The sequence below is a fragment of the Erithacus rubecula genome, assembly GCF_903797595.1.
Source record: "Erithacus rubecula genome assembly, chromosome: 33".
NCBI classification, from domain to species: domain Eukaryota; kingdom Metazoa; phylum Chordata; class Aves; order Passeriformes; family Muscicapidae; genus Erithacus; species Erithacus rubecula.
This window is the reverse complement of record NC_136683.1, coordinates 330,522-345,028: the sequence shown is the minus strand read 5'-3', so window position 1 is coordinate 345,028 and position 14,507 is coordinate 330,522. Positions and strand designations below refer to the sequence as shown.

Below are 14,507 nucleotides of genomic sequence, written 5' to 3'. Positions count from 1 at the left end.
GCCAGCCAACAGCTCCAACCATGAGCACGACCAGAAAGAGGAGCGACCCACCAAGACCTGCAGCCACTGCTGGGGACAGAAGGGACACATCAGGGTCACCTGTCACTGCAAGGATCCTGCAATCCCAATGACCCCTGAGTTCCCCACCTGTGCTCCAGTGGTGTCCAGTGGTTCCCTGTGGTGTCACCTCCAGGGCAAGCTCTGGGCTGAGTGCCCGGAACACACGGTGCCCGTCCTGTCCCAGCTGGTTGGTGGCTATGCACTGGTAGGTGCCCGAATGTCCCACATCGACAGCCCCAAGGTCCAGGAGGGGACCCCAGGCCACCTCGTGCCCGTTGTGCAGCCAGGTAAAGGTGACAGGGGCTGAGCCCACCTGCACCGAGCAGCGCAGGGTCACGGGGTCACCGGGGCGCACGTGGAGTGCCGGGGGACCGGGGGTGATGGTGGCATTGGCCACGGGCACTGTGGGGACACAGTGAGGGCTAGCATCTGGCAGGGTGGGATGGGGATGGGTAGGTGGGGTCACCCACTGTCCAAGGGTCCCACACACCCAGGACTTTGATGTTCATTGCTGGGCTCTCGGCGACGCTGTCCCTGTTGCTGACCCGGCACTGGTAGTAGCCATTGTCATTGCCACCAATGTCCCGCAGCTCCAGGCGTGGGCTGCTGCCCAGTTGTGTCCCCACGTCACCCTGGTACCAGGAGATGGACAGAGGACCTGTCCCCAAGGCCACTGTGCAGCTCAGTGACATCTGTCCCTCAGGGGGCTGCACAGACAGGAACATTCCTGAAGATGGGACTCCTGTGCGGGGACACAGGATGGATTGGGGACATAAGAGGAGTGGGGGACACCATGGAGCACGGACAGACTCAGAGAGGGGGAGGATCAGAGAGGGGTGGGGCATCCCAGTGAGGAAGAAGATGGCACAGAGATGGGGGGAGGCTTGGAAAGGGGTTGAATGGAAGCACAGGAAAGATTTTGTTGACCCAGACATGGATTTTGGGACCTGTGGACAATGGAGGGACCTCAGAGAAGGAGAGGAGCACCGAGAGAGGGCTGAGGGTCCCGTGTGGGCTATGGGGGCTCCCTATGCCCATCCCCGCACTCACTGCGCACTGTGACGCCGAGTTGGGCGCTGCTCTTCCGCACGGCCCCCCCCTCAGAGCGCACCTCGCAGCTGTAATTCCCCGAGTGGGAGACCCCCACAGAAGGCACCAGGAGCTGCGGGGACCCCTGCGGGGCCCCCACCAACTGCCTGTCCCGGTAGAAGCGGTACAGGAGGGGGGCTGGGGGCCGCAGGGGGCTGGGGGTGCTGAGGCAGCTGAGATTGAGGGGGGACCCCTCGGTGGGGTTCAAAGGTGCCTCCAGCACCAACACAGGCATGAGCTCTGTTGAGAAGGGAGGGAATTTGTGACCCTGAGTCACTAGGAGGGTCTGTGGGTGTGTTGGGGTGGTGGTTGTGGGGTGCTCACCCTGCACTGTCACTTTGACCTGTCCAGACGCCTTCCACCCACTGGATTTCACCGAGCCCTCACAGCTGTATCGGCCGCTGTGGTGCAGCTGCATAGGGGACAGGGACAGCTCGGTCCCATCCTGCAGCATCTCCACTTTCTTCCCATCATGGTAAAAGGTCACCAAGGTGACTGGATCGTCCCCTGATCCACGGCAGCGCAGTGTCACTGTGTCCCCCTCCAGCAGAGCCTGCGCCGGCACCTGCAGCACCAGTGGGTCTGGGGGACAGGGGGGGACCTGTCAAACCCGATGTCACCAAGAACCCCTCATTTTTCCCCAATTGCAGCACAGGGCCCCCATGGTCTGGAATGTTCTGGGATGTCCCCAAAGCAGGGGACAGGCTCTGGTCACACCAGGAGGTGACCCATGGAGCTGAGCCCACCCTGAGCTTTTGGGGTCCCCACGAATGCCAGGGTGGGGACAGCCAAACCCAACTCACCATTAGAAACTGCAACGGTGGAGCTGTACCCTGTGCCAGGTCTGACACACTGGTAGATGCCACTCTCGGTGACAGTGAAATTGTTGGGTCCCTCCTGCCCCCAGCGATGCCCGTCCTTGTACCAGGTGGTGGCACCGGATGTCCCCGAGCCCTGGCAGGTCAGTGTCACCCGGTCCCACAGCACCGCTGGCATCCAGGGGGGCTCCACCAGGAGCTGGGGGCTCTGGGCACCTGCAGATGATAGGGGACACCAGCCTGCCGGGGCCACCATGAGGCTGGGGACAGCGAGGCAGGGACATGGCATCCCCTGAGGACTCACCAGTGAGGCTGAGGGTCTGGGCTGGAAAGGAGAAGGGACAGGGCTGGGTGGGGATGGCATGGTGGGGACAGTAGCACCTGGGGGACCTGGTATGGTGTCTCTCCCCAAACTGTCCCCACGGGAACACTGGTGTAGCACAGAGGTTTGAAGCACAGGGACACCTCAGTGACCCTGGGCTGAGGCAGGACATTGGGACACTGTGGACACCCCATATGTGCACAGGTCACCTCCACCATCCCTACAGCACCTGTCCCCATGGCCACATCCCCATGACCCTGAGCCTGTGATCCCATTCCCATGGTACCTGTCCCCATGACCCATCTGAATGGGACATGGCCCTAGTTCCTTTCTCTGTATCCCTGACTCCCTTTCCCCATAGCTGCTCCAGCCTGAAGGTTCCTTTTGCCACATCCCATCTGTCCCCCTCTTCCCTTCCCCACATCCCCGTTCCCTTGTTCCTGTTCTCTGTTCCTGACCCCACGGTCACCCCATGACTCTGCTCACACTGGGCTCCATGCCCATGCCCTGGCTCTGCTGGCCTTGGGGTCCTCAGGGGACCCCACAGCCCCCCTGTGACCCTCTCCCCACCACTCTCTGCCTCACCAGAGCCCATCCCCAGGGCATCAGGCCCATGCCTAGGGCACTCACCCCACAGGAGCAGCGCCACCTTCCCGGCCATCCCCGTGTCCCCGGCCATGGGCATGGCTGTCACTCGCTGCTGGGGCCACCTGTCCCCTGGCTGGCGGCTCTTGGGATGAAGGGACAGGAAGCGAGGTAATGTCTCGTCGTCATGTGTAGGTGGCCCTTGGTGGGGGCAGGGTGTGGAGAGGATGGGGGCAGGGTGGGGACAGGATGGGGGCAGGGTGAGGACTCTGTGGGACATGGAGGGGATGGTGGCACATGGTGAGGACAGGATGTTGCCAGAATTTGGAGGATGAGGTGTTACAGGGAGCCAGGCATGGCTGTCCAGGGCACTGGTGTGCCAGGGATGGGGTCCAATGTGTTGGGTGGATTCAGACTCAGGGATGAGAGCCCCAGAACCACGTGGCATCCACGGATTTATTTTTGTGGGTTGGATCCCAGGAATGGGGTTCCAGGGGTGTGGGGGTCCTGGGTGAATCATGGTCCCCAAGGGAATGGGGGTCCAAGGGTCTGGAACTACCAGGATGAGGGTCCTTCTGTAATGAGATCGTGGGGAATGTCAGTCCTGGGATGTAGGTGACAGGGAAGAGGGGACAAAAGGAATGTGGGTCCTCATAGTTGGGTTCCCAGGGGAAGGGGGTGTGACAGGGATGGGCAGTGGCTGGGCAGTCCTGTGAGTCAGAGCTTCTTCCCTGGGTGCCTCAGATTTTGGGGTGACTTAGGTCTCACACTCTCCCCTTGGGTGCTCCTTTGCTAGGGAAGTATCACTTGGGGGTCCTGAGTAATTCTGCTTCTGTGCCCTGCCCCGTCCGTGACCTTTTCCTCTCCCTATTTCTGTTTTTCTCATTTTCCTTACTTTTATGCCATGGCCCCTCACTCCCAGTTCCTGCCTCAAAAATCCTGGAGAGCACCTTGGCAATGAACAGCATGAGGGGACCCCAGGGAGGAAGAAAAGGGGGTGGGAGTCTGCAGGGAGGGGTGGGGAGGTTGTGGGGGATGGGGGTGTTTGGCTGTGCCCCCCCAACACTTTCACTTTCTCTCTCCTGCAGCAGAAGGCAGAGACTGTTTGTGCTGAGAGTCACACGGGGTGGGTTCTGTCCTGGGGGGAACATCCAGGGGGTCCTGCCTGAGGGGATCCTGTTCTGGGGGTGACACGATCTGGGTGGATTTTGTCCCAGTGGTGACACATCCCAGCAGGGGAGATCCTGTACTGGGGGATGACGATTCTGGGCAGGGTCCCTGGACACATTCCCTGAGCAAGTCCCTGTCCAGGGTAGGGCACATGCTGTAGACCCCTGTCCCGGGCAGGGGGGCCCTGCCAACCCCCTCTGTCCTCAGTGGGGCACTGTGACCTCTGGGGTGCCCCAACTCGGGGTGTGACCCACCCACTCTACACCCCCTCATTGGCTGCCCCCGCCCATCTGGGAGCCTCAATTCCCATTTGGGAACCCTCACAGGTGCAGCACCTCGGCCCCATTGCACAGACCACCAAGATCATTCTGTGGGTGAAAAACCCCAGCAGGGCTGACTGGGGGGAACAGACATGGGCTGGTGTCAGGGAAGGCACAGACACCCCAAAAACACCCAAATCCCAACCCTACACCCAAAACCCCTGCAGGGCCTCAGTGCTGGCAACCAGGAGATGGATGAGGCCCTTCCCATGAAACACTTGTGAAGCTCTTGGGGGGCTTTCCTCTACTGCTTCCCACAATCTCCCCACAGGGTTTCTATCATAAGGGATTGGGACACTTAGGGTTTATTTGGTTTGGAGATAAATCCTGTTCCATACTTCCCCAATCTCGCTGCAGGATCTGAGCCAGCAAGAGCAGCTGGGGAATGGAGCCACAGGCTTCAGGAAGGAGCTCCCAAACTCCTGCTCCTTGAAGCCAGTGGCCATCCAAATGTGGGGCGCAGGCATGGTCCAGCCCCAGTGCCCAGGGATGGGCATTGGCCAGCCCTGCTCTGGCCAGCCCCAGGTGGCAGCCAGGACCTGAGGCTCCCCCCGCCCCCTTGGCTTTGATTCTCGCAGCTTTCAAGCTGCTGCAAAGGTGAGAATTCTTTCTGTGGCCAAAAAAGGCCTGCCTGTGGTTTGCTCAGCCCTGCAAGAAGCACAAAAGCCAGTGTGAGCCCAAGCAGTGGCTCTGCGAGGGCCTTTGATGGTTTTTCAGAGCTCGGCTGGCTGCAAACCCCGCCCCATTGCAGGGCCAGCTGTGAGGGAATCAGTCCGGAAATGCAGCAATTAATCATTTGGTGCCTGTCCCCAAGGGACTAAAAGAGCCCCAGAACTGCTGCAAAGACAGCAACAATCTGCTCAACAACTTGACCAGCTCCCTCCTCCTCTTCCTTCCTGCCTTGCCATGGTTGGCAGTGGCCGGATGCCCCCACACCCACCGACCTCTCTCTGCCCTCAGCACCTGACGAGGGAGAGAAAATTGAATGAAGGGTTCTTGGTTTCAGACATGGACCAAGAGAGATTGCTCATCAAATTCTGCCGCGGGAGTAACAGGCTCCCTATCGGAGTTTTAATTGAATTTTTTGCTGTCAAAATCTCAATGGGATGAGGAGAAGTCAAATAAATCCTTCTTAACACCTTCTCCCAAGCAAAACTTCCTTCCCAGGCTCTGCCTTCTCCCTCCATCAGTGCAAGGAGTTGGGAATGGGTTCCCAGGCAGTTCAGCACAGGATTTTTCTGCCGCTGCTCAGCCAAGGTGGGGTCCCTGCCTTCCAGGGAGACCCTTCTCCAGGGACTTTTCCAGCACGAGTCCTTCCCGTGGGCTGCAGCTCTGTCCCAAGTGCTCCAGCAGGGGCTTCCCATGGGCTCACAGCCCCCTCGGGCACCCCCTGTTCTGCCTGGGGCTCTTGCAGGGCTGCAGGGGGGTCTCTGCTCTTCAGGGACCCCCACGGGCTGCCAGGGAATCTCTGGAGCCCCTCGTTCTCCTCCTTCCTCCCTGCAGGACTGTTCCTCTCACAGCCTCGGGCTCCTCTTGGCTGCAGCAATTCCATCTCTTCAATCCCTTGGATTTGCCCTTCCCAACTTCTAGAGCTTCAGCACCCACCCCCCTTCCCTCTATCTTATATCTGCTCCAGAACATCCCATGAGTCTGGGGAGCTGCTGGGGGAGCTGCCTGGAAATAGTGACTCCCGACATGTCACAATAGTGGCTTCGGGCACGCTGTCATGATGGGCTCAGACACATCCCAGCCATCGGTTGCATCACATTGTGGCAGTCAGCTCAGGGACATTGTCACACCTCCCACACTCCATGACAGCACCGGCACTGGCAGTGCCATGGCAGCCGCGGCTGCCGGCACAGGGTCCCGGTCCCTCTGTGCCGGGGGCTCCTCCCAGGGGTCCCACCTCCCCCTCCGTCGGCAGCTTCACCCACCGAAATTCCCATCCGTCATTCCAAAGGTCTGTCCCTTGGGGATCTCAGGTGGGACCTCTTTCTGACTCCCAACCCCTCTGGTCCCTTCTGTGGTTCCCCCGAGGGTCCAGAGCTCCTCCCAGGGTCAGTCAGTGTTCAGGAAGCGCTGAGTGTGAGGATTTTGGATCCCTCACATCATCCTTTCCCAAATGGCACTAACATCAGCAGCCCAATTGTGACTCTTCAGGATGTGCCTAAAAATTTTAAGGGATCACCATCCTCCAGCACATACAAACCAATGTCTACCAGAATCATCACCAAGGACACAATCTGGGACCTCGTGTAAGACTGTGCCCAAATCCTGAGAGGTTTTGGGGAATGGGTGTCAGTGCAGCATCCCAGAATCTCTGAGAACAGGGACTGGCTGTGTGCCCTGGCCACCCCTGGGAATCCTTCCCCCTTCATCCCAGTCTAGTGCAACTTTCACCACACTTTCCCTTCCTGCCTCGCCCCAAAACCAGAGACTCAGGTCCCCACCGCTTCCCCAGCACTTCCTGCATTGCTCTGGGCTGGCTTGGTGGTGAAGTGGGCAGCTCAAGAATCCCAGGGAACACTGGGAACTGTTGTGGTCTCTGTGCCACTGAGCTCCCTCTTTGTGCTCCCCAGCATTTCTCCAGGAGAAGCCTCAACCATGTCTCATAATTGGAGAAAAGGAATCTGAGAGGATCAAGGAATCAGCTCAAGCCCCAACTATTGTGGAGCACTGGGACAGGCTGAAGACCCTGAAAGCCACACAGGATGCTGGTTTTGTGGGCATATCCCCCTCCTGCTTGTTGGCATCTCCTCCTCTTCTTGCTCTGCAACCGGGTTTGAGGGGTGGTGGCTTCAACAATGGGGTCCCTTCTGTCCCTCGTGTTTTGGGCTACAGGGGAGGCTGCAAGGCTCAGGGCACAACTGAGAGCTGGGCAGCATCCCTGGAATTGACCCCATCACTCTCAGCCTTCCAAGGGCAGGGGGTGTCAGCCCAGAGATGTGGGAAGGGGTGCCCATGGCCGTGCGAGGTGTCCAGGAACCCGTCACGTCCCCACTCGATGCCGGGAATGTGGCACCTGAAGCATGACCCCTGTGAGGCCTCAGGAAGGTGCCCAGGATTAGGCAACACTCTCTGTGCCCGCAGGAAGCCCTGAAAAAGGCCCAGATGGAGGAACAGAGAAAGGCAGAACTGTAAGATGAGAGAGACCATCGGAGATGTTGAGGAGGAGGAGCAGCAGGAGGAGCAGAAGCTGCTGCAGCAGGTGACGAATATGAGGCTGGAGCAGGAAGAAGAGATTCAGGAACTGAACCTGGTAGGGCCAGCACTCCCTCCTGTCACCTAACTGAGCCTCCCCTGGTCCTTGTGCTCCCAACTCTTCCTCTCCTTCCACTGTCCTCCCTGCTTCTGTGTCCCAGTGCAGCTTTGAATCTGTCCTGGTTTGAAAGGACAGGTGTCTGCCAGTAAGGGCAGAAGTTTCCCTTTGAATCAGAGACTTTGGGTCCACTCCCCCCCAAGTATTATAATTAATTGAATCAAGGACTCTGAGGCAGAGATAAGGGGGTGGGAATAACAGCTCTTTTACTAATATATCTAACTGTACAAGCAGAAAACAACAGCAGTTGTTAAAATTGCTAACAGAACAGAATAGATAACTCGGTGTCAGTCCCTTTAGATGCAAGCACGCTGTTTCTGTGCTTAGTCCACAGCCCGGAGCTGCCGAGGGGCAGGCGGGAACGGAGGCAGGAGGGGGGGCGGCAGCGGCCACGCCGGCTTTGGGTGGGAACAGGCTGAAGCGGGCGATCATCCGAGTGATCAGCTGTGTCCACAGAGGCAGGAGGCTGGAATGGGCAGATGCAGGGCAGGTGATCAGAGAGGGTCTGGCTCTCCTGTGCTCCGGCCGCGTGAGATGAAGTTCCGGGCGTCCTCCTCTGAGCTCCCTGGAAACAGGAGTCCCCTCCTGGAAGCCTCAGATGCCTCTCTGGGAGCCGCGGCAATTGACACCTTTTGTCTGGACTCATCAGAGATCCTGGGTGTAACCCGGCCAGCTCTATTGGCATGATAATGGGAAAAATTCTTTCAATTGACACAGTAATAGGAAAACACTCAACCCCCAACAGAATCACAATCACCTCTTGTCCCCACAGCTATTCCTCAGTTCCAAGTGCAACATGATCTGGGACAAGCAAGTGCTGGTGAAGCGGATGATCCACAAAGAACTGGCAGAGGAGAAGTGCCAGGACAAGATGTTTGAAATGGAGCGGGTGAAGGGCATGGAGGTGCAGGAGGAGCTGGAGCGCTGCAGGAAACAGGAGCTGATCAGGTGGGCAGAAGGCTCCCTCTTCCCCAATGAGGCATCTGGCCCATTCCAGCCACACCAGACCTGTCCGTGAAGTGTTTCCATGATGGGCAGCAGGTTGGGTCCAGAGGAAACCCTTCTGCTGTTGTATTCCTAGAACCAGGCAGCACATTGTGAAGCAGATGGAGCAGAATGCAGATGAGTGAGGGCTGAGGAGCTGTATCAGGAGGGCCAGAGGCAGCTGGAGCACCTGGAGCAGATGAAGAGGGAGGACTGGACAATGGGAGCAGAGAACAGGGTGGATTCATGGTTTTGCACCTTGCTGGAAAGAGATTTTGCTGGATCAGCCACACTCAGGGAGTGAGCACAGCAGTCAGCATGATCAGAGCTCTGGTCCCATGGGGATTTGGTGGCATCCTTGGGAGGTGGTTCAAAGCCTCCCTGTCCTGAGTGAGGAGGAGGATGAGGGAGCACAAGGCAGGGGCTGCAGGAGATGACATGGGGCTCTGTCCCACACCCCGGAGCTCTGTCCCACCCTGGGGCTCTGTCCCACACCCTGAAGCTCTGTCCCACATCCTGGGGCTCTGTCCTACCCTAAGGCTATGTCTCCTCCTGGGGTAATCTCCCCCTTAGGACTGCAAGGCTGCCTTGGAGGCAGAGCAGGAACAACTGCGCCTGGAGAAGGAGAAGGAACTGGCCCAGTCAGGGCCAAGAAGGAGCAGGCCCAGAACTGGCAGGCAGAGCAGGTGAGCGGCCCAGGCACAGGTGATGTGATCCCCTGCCACCATTCCTGTCCCCAGCCCAGCAAAGGGGGAGAGCCCTGGATGGGGGAGTTCTGCAGGAGCAGCCCCTAGAGCCAGGGGATGTCCTGGAGTGGTGCCAGCAGAGCCAAAGCCACAGACAAGGGCTTCCATAGATGCTCCAGAGGGAAGCCCAGCACTGTCGCCTATTTGGGCAGGATGCTCTGAGGGCCAAGAGGAACCAAGAGGCTGCAGACTGGGAATGGAGGTGGCGGGAGCAGAAGACACAGAGGAAGGTGGGATGGAGCAGCAGCTGAGGCCCAGAAGGAACAGCACTTGGCCATGCAGATGGAGCAGGACTGCCAGCAATTCCGGAGGGTGCTCAGGTGAGGTACATGGGACTGAGGGATGGCTCAGGCAGTGGCCAAGAAGGCTCCCAGTTCCAGCTGGTGGCTCTGGGTGCTCCAGTGCCAGCCCAGGTGCTCTGCCAGACATGGGGGCTGTGTCAGGGTCCCTGAGGCAGCCCAGCTCTCCCACAGGGCCCACCAGGGAGCTCCAGCCATGCGCCCGTGCCCAAGATGTGCGGCTGCTGATCCAGGAGCTGCAGTGGCAGTGCGAGCAGGCAGCCGTCACTGAGGAGGGCCGGCAGCAAGAGCAGGAGATCAGGCAGCGCAGCCAGCGCCTCACCCAGCTCAGGCAGCAGAAGCTGCAGGATTTCAGCTCAGGGGCTGCCAGCGCTGCTTCCCTGAGCTCCCTGAATCCTTCTTGGTGTCCCAGCCTGGGCCACCTCGCAGCTCCCTCTGCATCCTCAGCAAACGGGACCTGCTGTAGGGTCATGGTGCCAGATCCATCGGGAGCCTGATGGATTCTTTCCTCTGCAGAGCCACCGGAATTCCTGACAAATATTTTGCCCAGGTGGAGCTCAGGGCTCAGAGCCAAACCAGCGCACCCCCCTCCTAGGCCCAGCCCCACAAAAAACCAGCTGGGACTCCCCATGAGTTTGGGGCTCCCATTATTCCTGGCTTACAAGTTGGGGTGTAACCAAACTGTGTTCTCCTTGTTCTCCTCCCATCTTAATCATCCTGATCAGCTTTTAATGCATGGGTCACTCACTGTAGCTGCTCAGTGCACAGCTGGGTGTTAGAGAGAGGAAGGAGGCAAACCCTGGAGGGCTGTGTTTGTTTGTCTTCCCAAAATGACTCAGCTGTGGGAATTACACCCAGCCTCAGGGGTCACCTCAGCCCCTGGGCCATCATGGCTCAAAGATCCCAGTGGGCAGCCTAGTGGAGACCTAGGGCATTAAGGATTGTCCAGAACATCCCATAAGTCATAGCAATACAGAATTTCATGGTGAAGTTCCCTGCCCTGAGAGAGGTACTGAACATTGCTTCCTGAATCTGACCATATATCAACTGGGCTCTTTGGGGATTTGGGATACCACCACAGTTCAGGGGAGCCAGAGGAGGACCAGACCTTCCACAGGACTTTTGCTTTTGACAGAACTGCATCCATCACTTCAACACCCTGACCAATGTTATGCCAGGTTATAGTCTGCCTTTGTAGTTTTACTCCAGTTTTTCTGTATCATTGCATTTACTCTAATCTGTGGAAATCCAGGATATTCTGCTGGCTTCCCTGGACACCTCGAGACCTGGGCAGGGGACTCAGAGGCCTTGCCACAGTGCCCAAGACCCCTGTGGGTTCAATTTTAGTCCCTGCGAAAAATTACCATAATTGCGGGAAGAATTACAAGTCATAAAAATAAGTAGAGCATAAATTAGATTGTTAGAAGGTAGAAAAGTGATTTTATAAAATAGTTATAATAAGGGGTCCAGAGCCAAGATAGAGGAATTTAGGCGTGGTATGTCTTTCTTTCTTCTTCTTTGTGGCATCCATCTTTTGGGTTAGGACGGTACTTCTGGATTGGTTTGGGAGAAAGCTGAAAGTGCAATGTAAGTGTCATGTAGAGGGAAATATTTGTAAACATCATGTACTTAATTTATAGTACAAAAGATAAGATGTGCCCAGAGGGCAGGCAGTGTGCCTCCAACTGATCTACTAAACAGACCTCTGTTAGGGAAAGAATTGCTTAGATAAGAAAGTATCAACAACCTTGGAAACCTTAGAAAACGGCTTATGACTCTTCCTTTGGTGCTCGTTCTGGAAAAACAAGAACTCTAAGACTACCAAATACTGTGCGGTGAGCAATCTCAGGCTCAAACAGACATCACTGGCCACACCTGGCATCCCTAGGTGGGCTTCCCAAAGGTGGCTCCACCAAGGTGGGCACCCCAAGTGTATCCCAGAGGGAGGCACGCACTGAGTGTCCTGGTTTGAAAGGACAGGTGTCTGCCAATAAAGGCAAAAGTTTTCCTTTAAAATAGAGACTTGAATTCCATTCCCCCCAAGCATATAATTGTTTGAATCAAGGACTCTGAGGCAGAGATAACGGGGTAGGAATGACAGCTCTTTTACTAATATATCTAACCGTACAAGCAGAAAAAACCAGCAGTTGTTAAAATTACCAACAGAACAGATAACTTGGTTCCAGTCCTTTCTTTAGCTGCAGGCACACTGTCTCTGCACTCAGTCCTGGTGCTGCAGATGGAACAAAGCCTAGAGCTGCATAGAAGCGGGTGGGAGTGGAGGTGGGAGAGGGCAGCAGCGGCCACACCGGTCTCAGGGGAGAGCGGGCTGGAGAGGGCAGCTCCTTGCTCACCATTTGGTTTCTGGTGGTCAGCAGTTTCCTCAGAGGTAGGAGGCTGCAGTGGGGCAGATGCAGGACAGGTGATCGCTGGTTGTCTGGCTCTCCTGTGTTCAGCCGCGTGGCTGCAGACCGGGAGTCTTCCTCCAAGCTCACCAGAAACATGGGTAGCCCCTCCAGAAGCCTCTCCCACCTACCTCTTTGTCTAGAGTAGTCAAAGATCCTGGGTGTAACCCAGCAAGCTCTGTTAACATGATAATGGGAAAAATTCTTTAAATTGACACAGTAATAGAAAAAACACTCAACCCCCTACAGTGAGCAACACCTGGGCAAGAGGTGGGCTGCACCAGGACATGAAGAACTATCACCCTGAATTACAGCTTGAGAGAGACACACCACCAGAGAAGATTGCAGGGAAGAAATTTTGACCTCTACTGAAAGAAAGTCAGCTCCAAGCTCAATTCAGAAGGGAGGAACCTGGGAATCATCACCTGTGACCTGCTGGTCAGCAATCAGGAAAAAACCATCTGGCTCGACTTTGAGGACTTGCTTTTGGGTAAGATAGGTCAAAATTTAGAACATGGGGGGGTGGATTCAGCCAGGAACAAATAAGCCTTCTATCCACCTTAAAGGCATGGCATCTACTCACCCCATGTCCATCCAGATAAAGAACTTAAAAATCTACAATTGTGGGTTAGACTGAACTTTCCACATGCTGAAACAAGTTTGTTGCTTGAGCCAGGCTTTTGGCAGGATGTTAATCATTCTTTATATCACTTAGCAAACAGAAGAGACAAAGAAGCATTAAGGTTTTTGTCTCCAGCAAGGGTAATGTTGAAGTTATATGTCATGGAAATGTGGGTTTATCACTTTGTCAGAGGGCAATTCAGGGTCCCTCAGAAAATGGGAAAAAATCCCAACCTAGCCATCAGCTGAGGGGGGGGGGGGAGTTTTTTACCGCTTTGCCATCAGCAAGTGGTGGAACATTTATCTTGCTATCAGCAAGGTGCAATTGATATAGATGAAGGGCCTGAAGAAGGTCAAAGTGTGTCCCCTGAAATTCCAGGATCTCCAGAATCACCTTTTTCCCCTGGATCACCCACAATACCACATCCAAATTTGGGAAAACTCGAATTAGAAATTTTTCTGAGTGAACTAAAAGATTTAGATTTCTGTTTCTTTAGCCCTTCAGATACCTTGTCCCCAGAATGCAGAGGGTGGCACAGATGACTGCCAAGGAGACGGGGGACCGGGTGGAGGCAGGAAACACGGGAAAGGCAAGAAATACCACGGAAAAGCAGGGAATATTAGAGGCTCGGAGCATGCGATCGCGGGGGTATGTGAGATGCAGCATCTGCAGTGGCACCCAGGACGCACGAGTCAGGAGGGATTGCACAGGCAGTGGCGGCTGCACCGGGGCCGTCAGGCATGGCAGATATGGTGGCAGGGGCGGCAGAGGGGGGTGGCAGCCTGGACTGTTGAGGGCAAAGGAGCGAAGGCAGTGATGTGCACAGGCGCAGCAGTGAGCAGCACATGCGCAGTGATAACAGCGGGGGCAGTGGCAGGCACGTGAATGGTGGTGATGAAATGTGGCGGGCACGCGTGAGGAATGCGAAATCCAGATGTATCAATGATAGGGACAAGGAGTTTAGAAACAGAGAGACGCTGAATTGGGCATGGTAAAAAACAAAGGGACAACTCGGATGAGAGCAAAATAGGCGAATCAAGCTTGGAAGGGCATGGATTCAGTGGCAGTGAGATTGATTATGACAGGAGAGGCAGCGTGTCCAAGAGCAGCGTTACATCAGTCCAGGCAGAAAGGAGGCATGGTTGAAACAGAAGCAGACACACCCCCGGGGTTCTGTGAGTGGAGATGGGGCATGCCCAGGCAGGAGGCGTTTCCCTTGTCATAGACTTGTGTGAGTCTCAGTTGCCATGGCAATGGCAACAACTGAGCAGACAGGTACAAACGAAGATGAGAGCTGAAAACCTTTCACAAAAATTACAAGAGTTATGAGAGGCATTGAAAGACTTCCCAGAACCGCAAGACAGGATAGGCAGGGAAAAGATAAAGGAAAAAACACAGCCAACCCTGACGGGGCAGACTGGAATAGCGCCATCTAGTGGCGAAACCTTAACATTACAAGACTTTTTTCCAGTTTCTTATAAAAAATTCTCTTCTAAGAACAAGATACAGGAAATTCCTCATGAGCAATGGGATGACACATTATATATTACAGCGTTGGAGGGGATTCCAGTGTTGGCAGTGTACTAGCAGATGCTAGTACATCAAATCAAGGACAATTAGTCATGACACCAGAAGATGTTATTAAGGCTTTTTTACAGCACATGGAGACAATTCTGGAATCTCATCCAAAGATGAGGGCAGATTTCCACAGGCCTTTCAGGTGACTCAGGAGGCACACATCCTCGTTCCTCTGCCAGGACCAGGAACA

The 14,507-nt window shown here is 55.8% G+C and overlaps 1 protein-coding gene across 1 annotated transcript; it reads left to right on the top strand.

Moving 5' to 3' along the window:
- Positions 1-3,061: 3,061 nt before the first annotated feature.
- On the top strand, positions 3,062-8,971 carry LOC306813832 (cilia- and flagella-associated protein 45-like; the record flags this gene model as incomplete). The annotated part of the gene is given in 7 exon segments (XM_079329487.1): positions 3,062-3,065; positions 6,944-7,086; positions 7,455-7,501; positions 7,503-7,623; positions 8,456-8,631; positions 8,765-8,808; positions 8,811-8,971. Coding segments are annotated over 7 exon segments (696 nt in total).
- Positions 8,972-14,507: the final 5,536 nt, after the last annotated feature.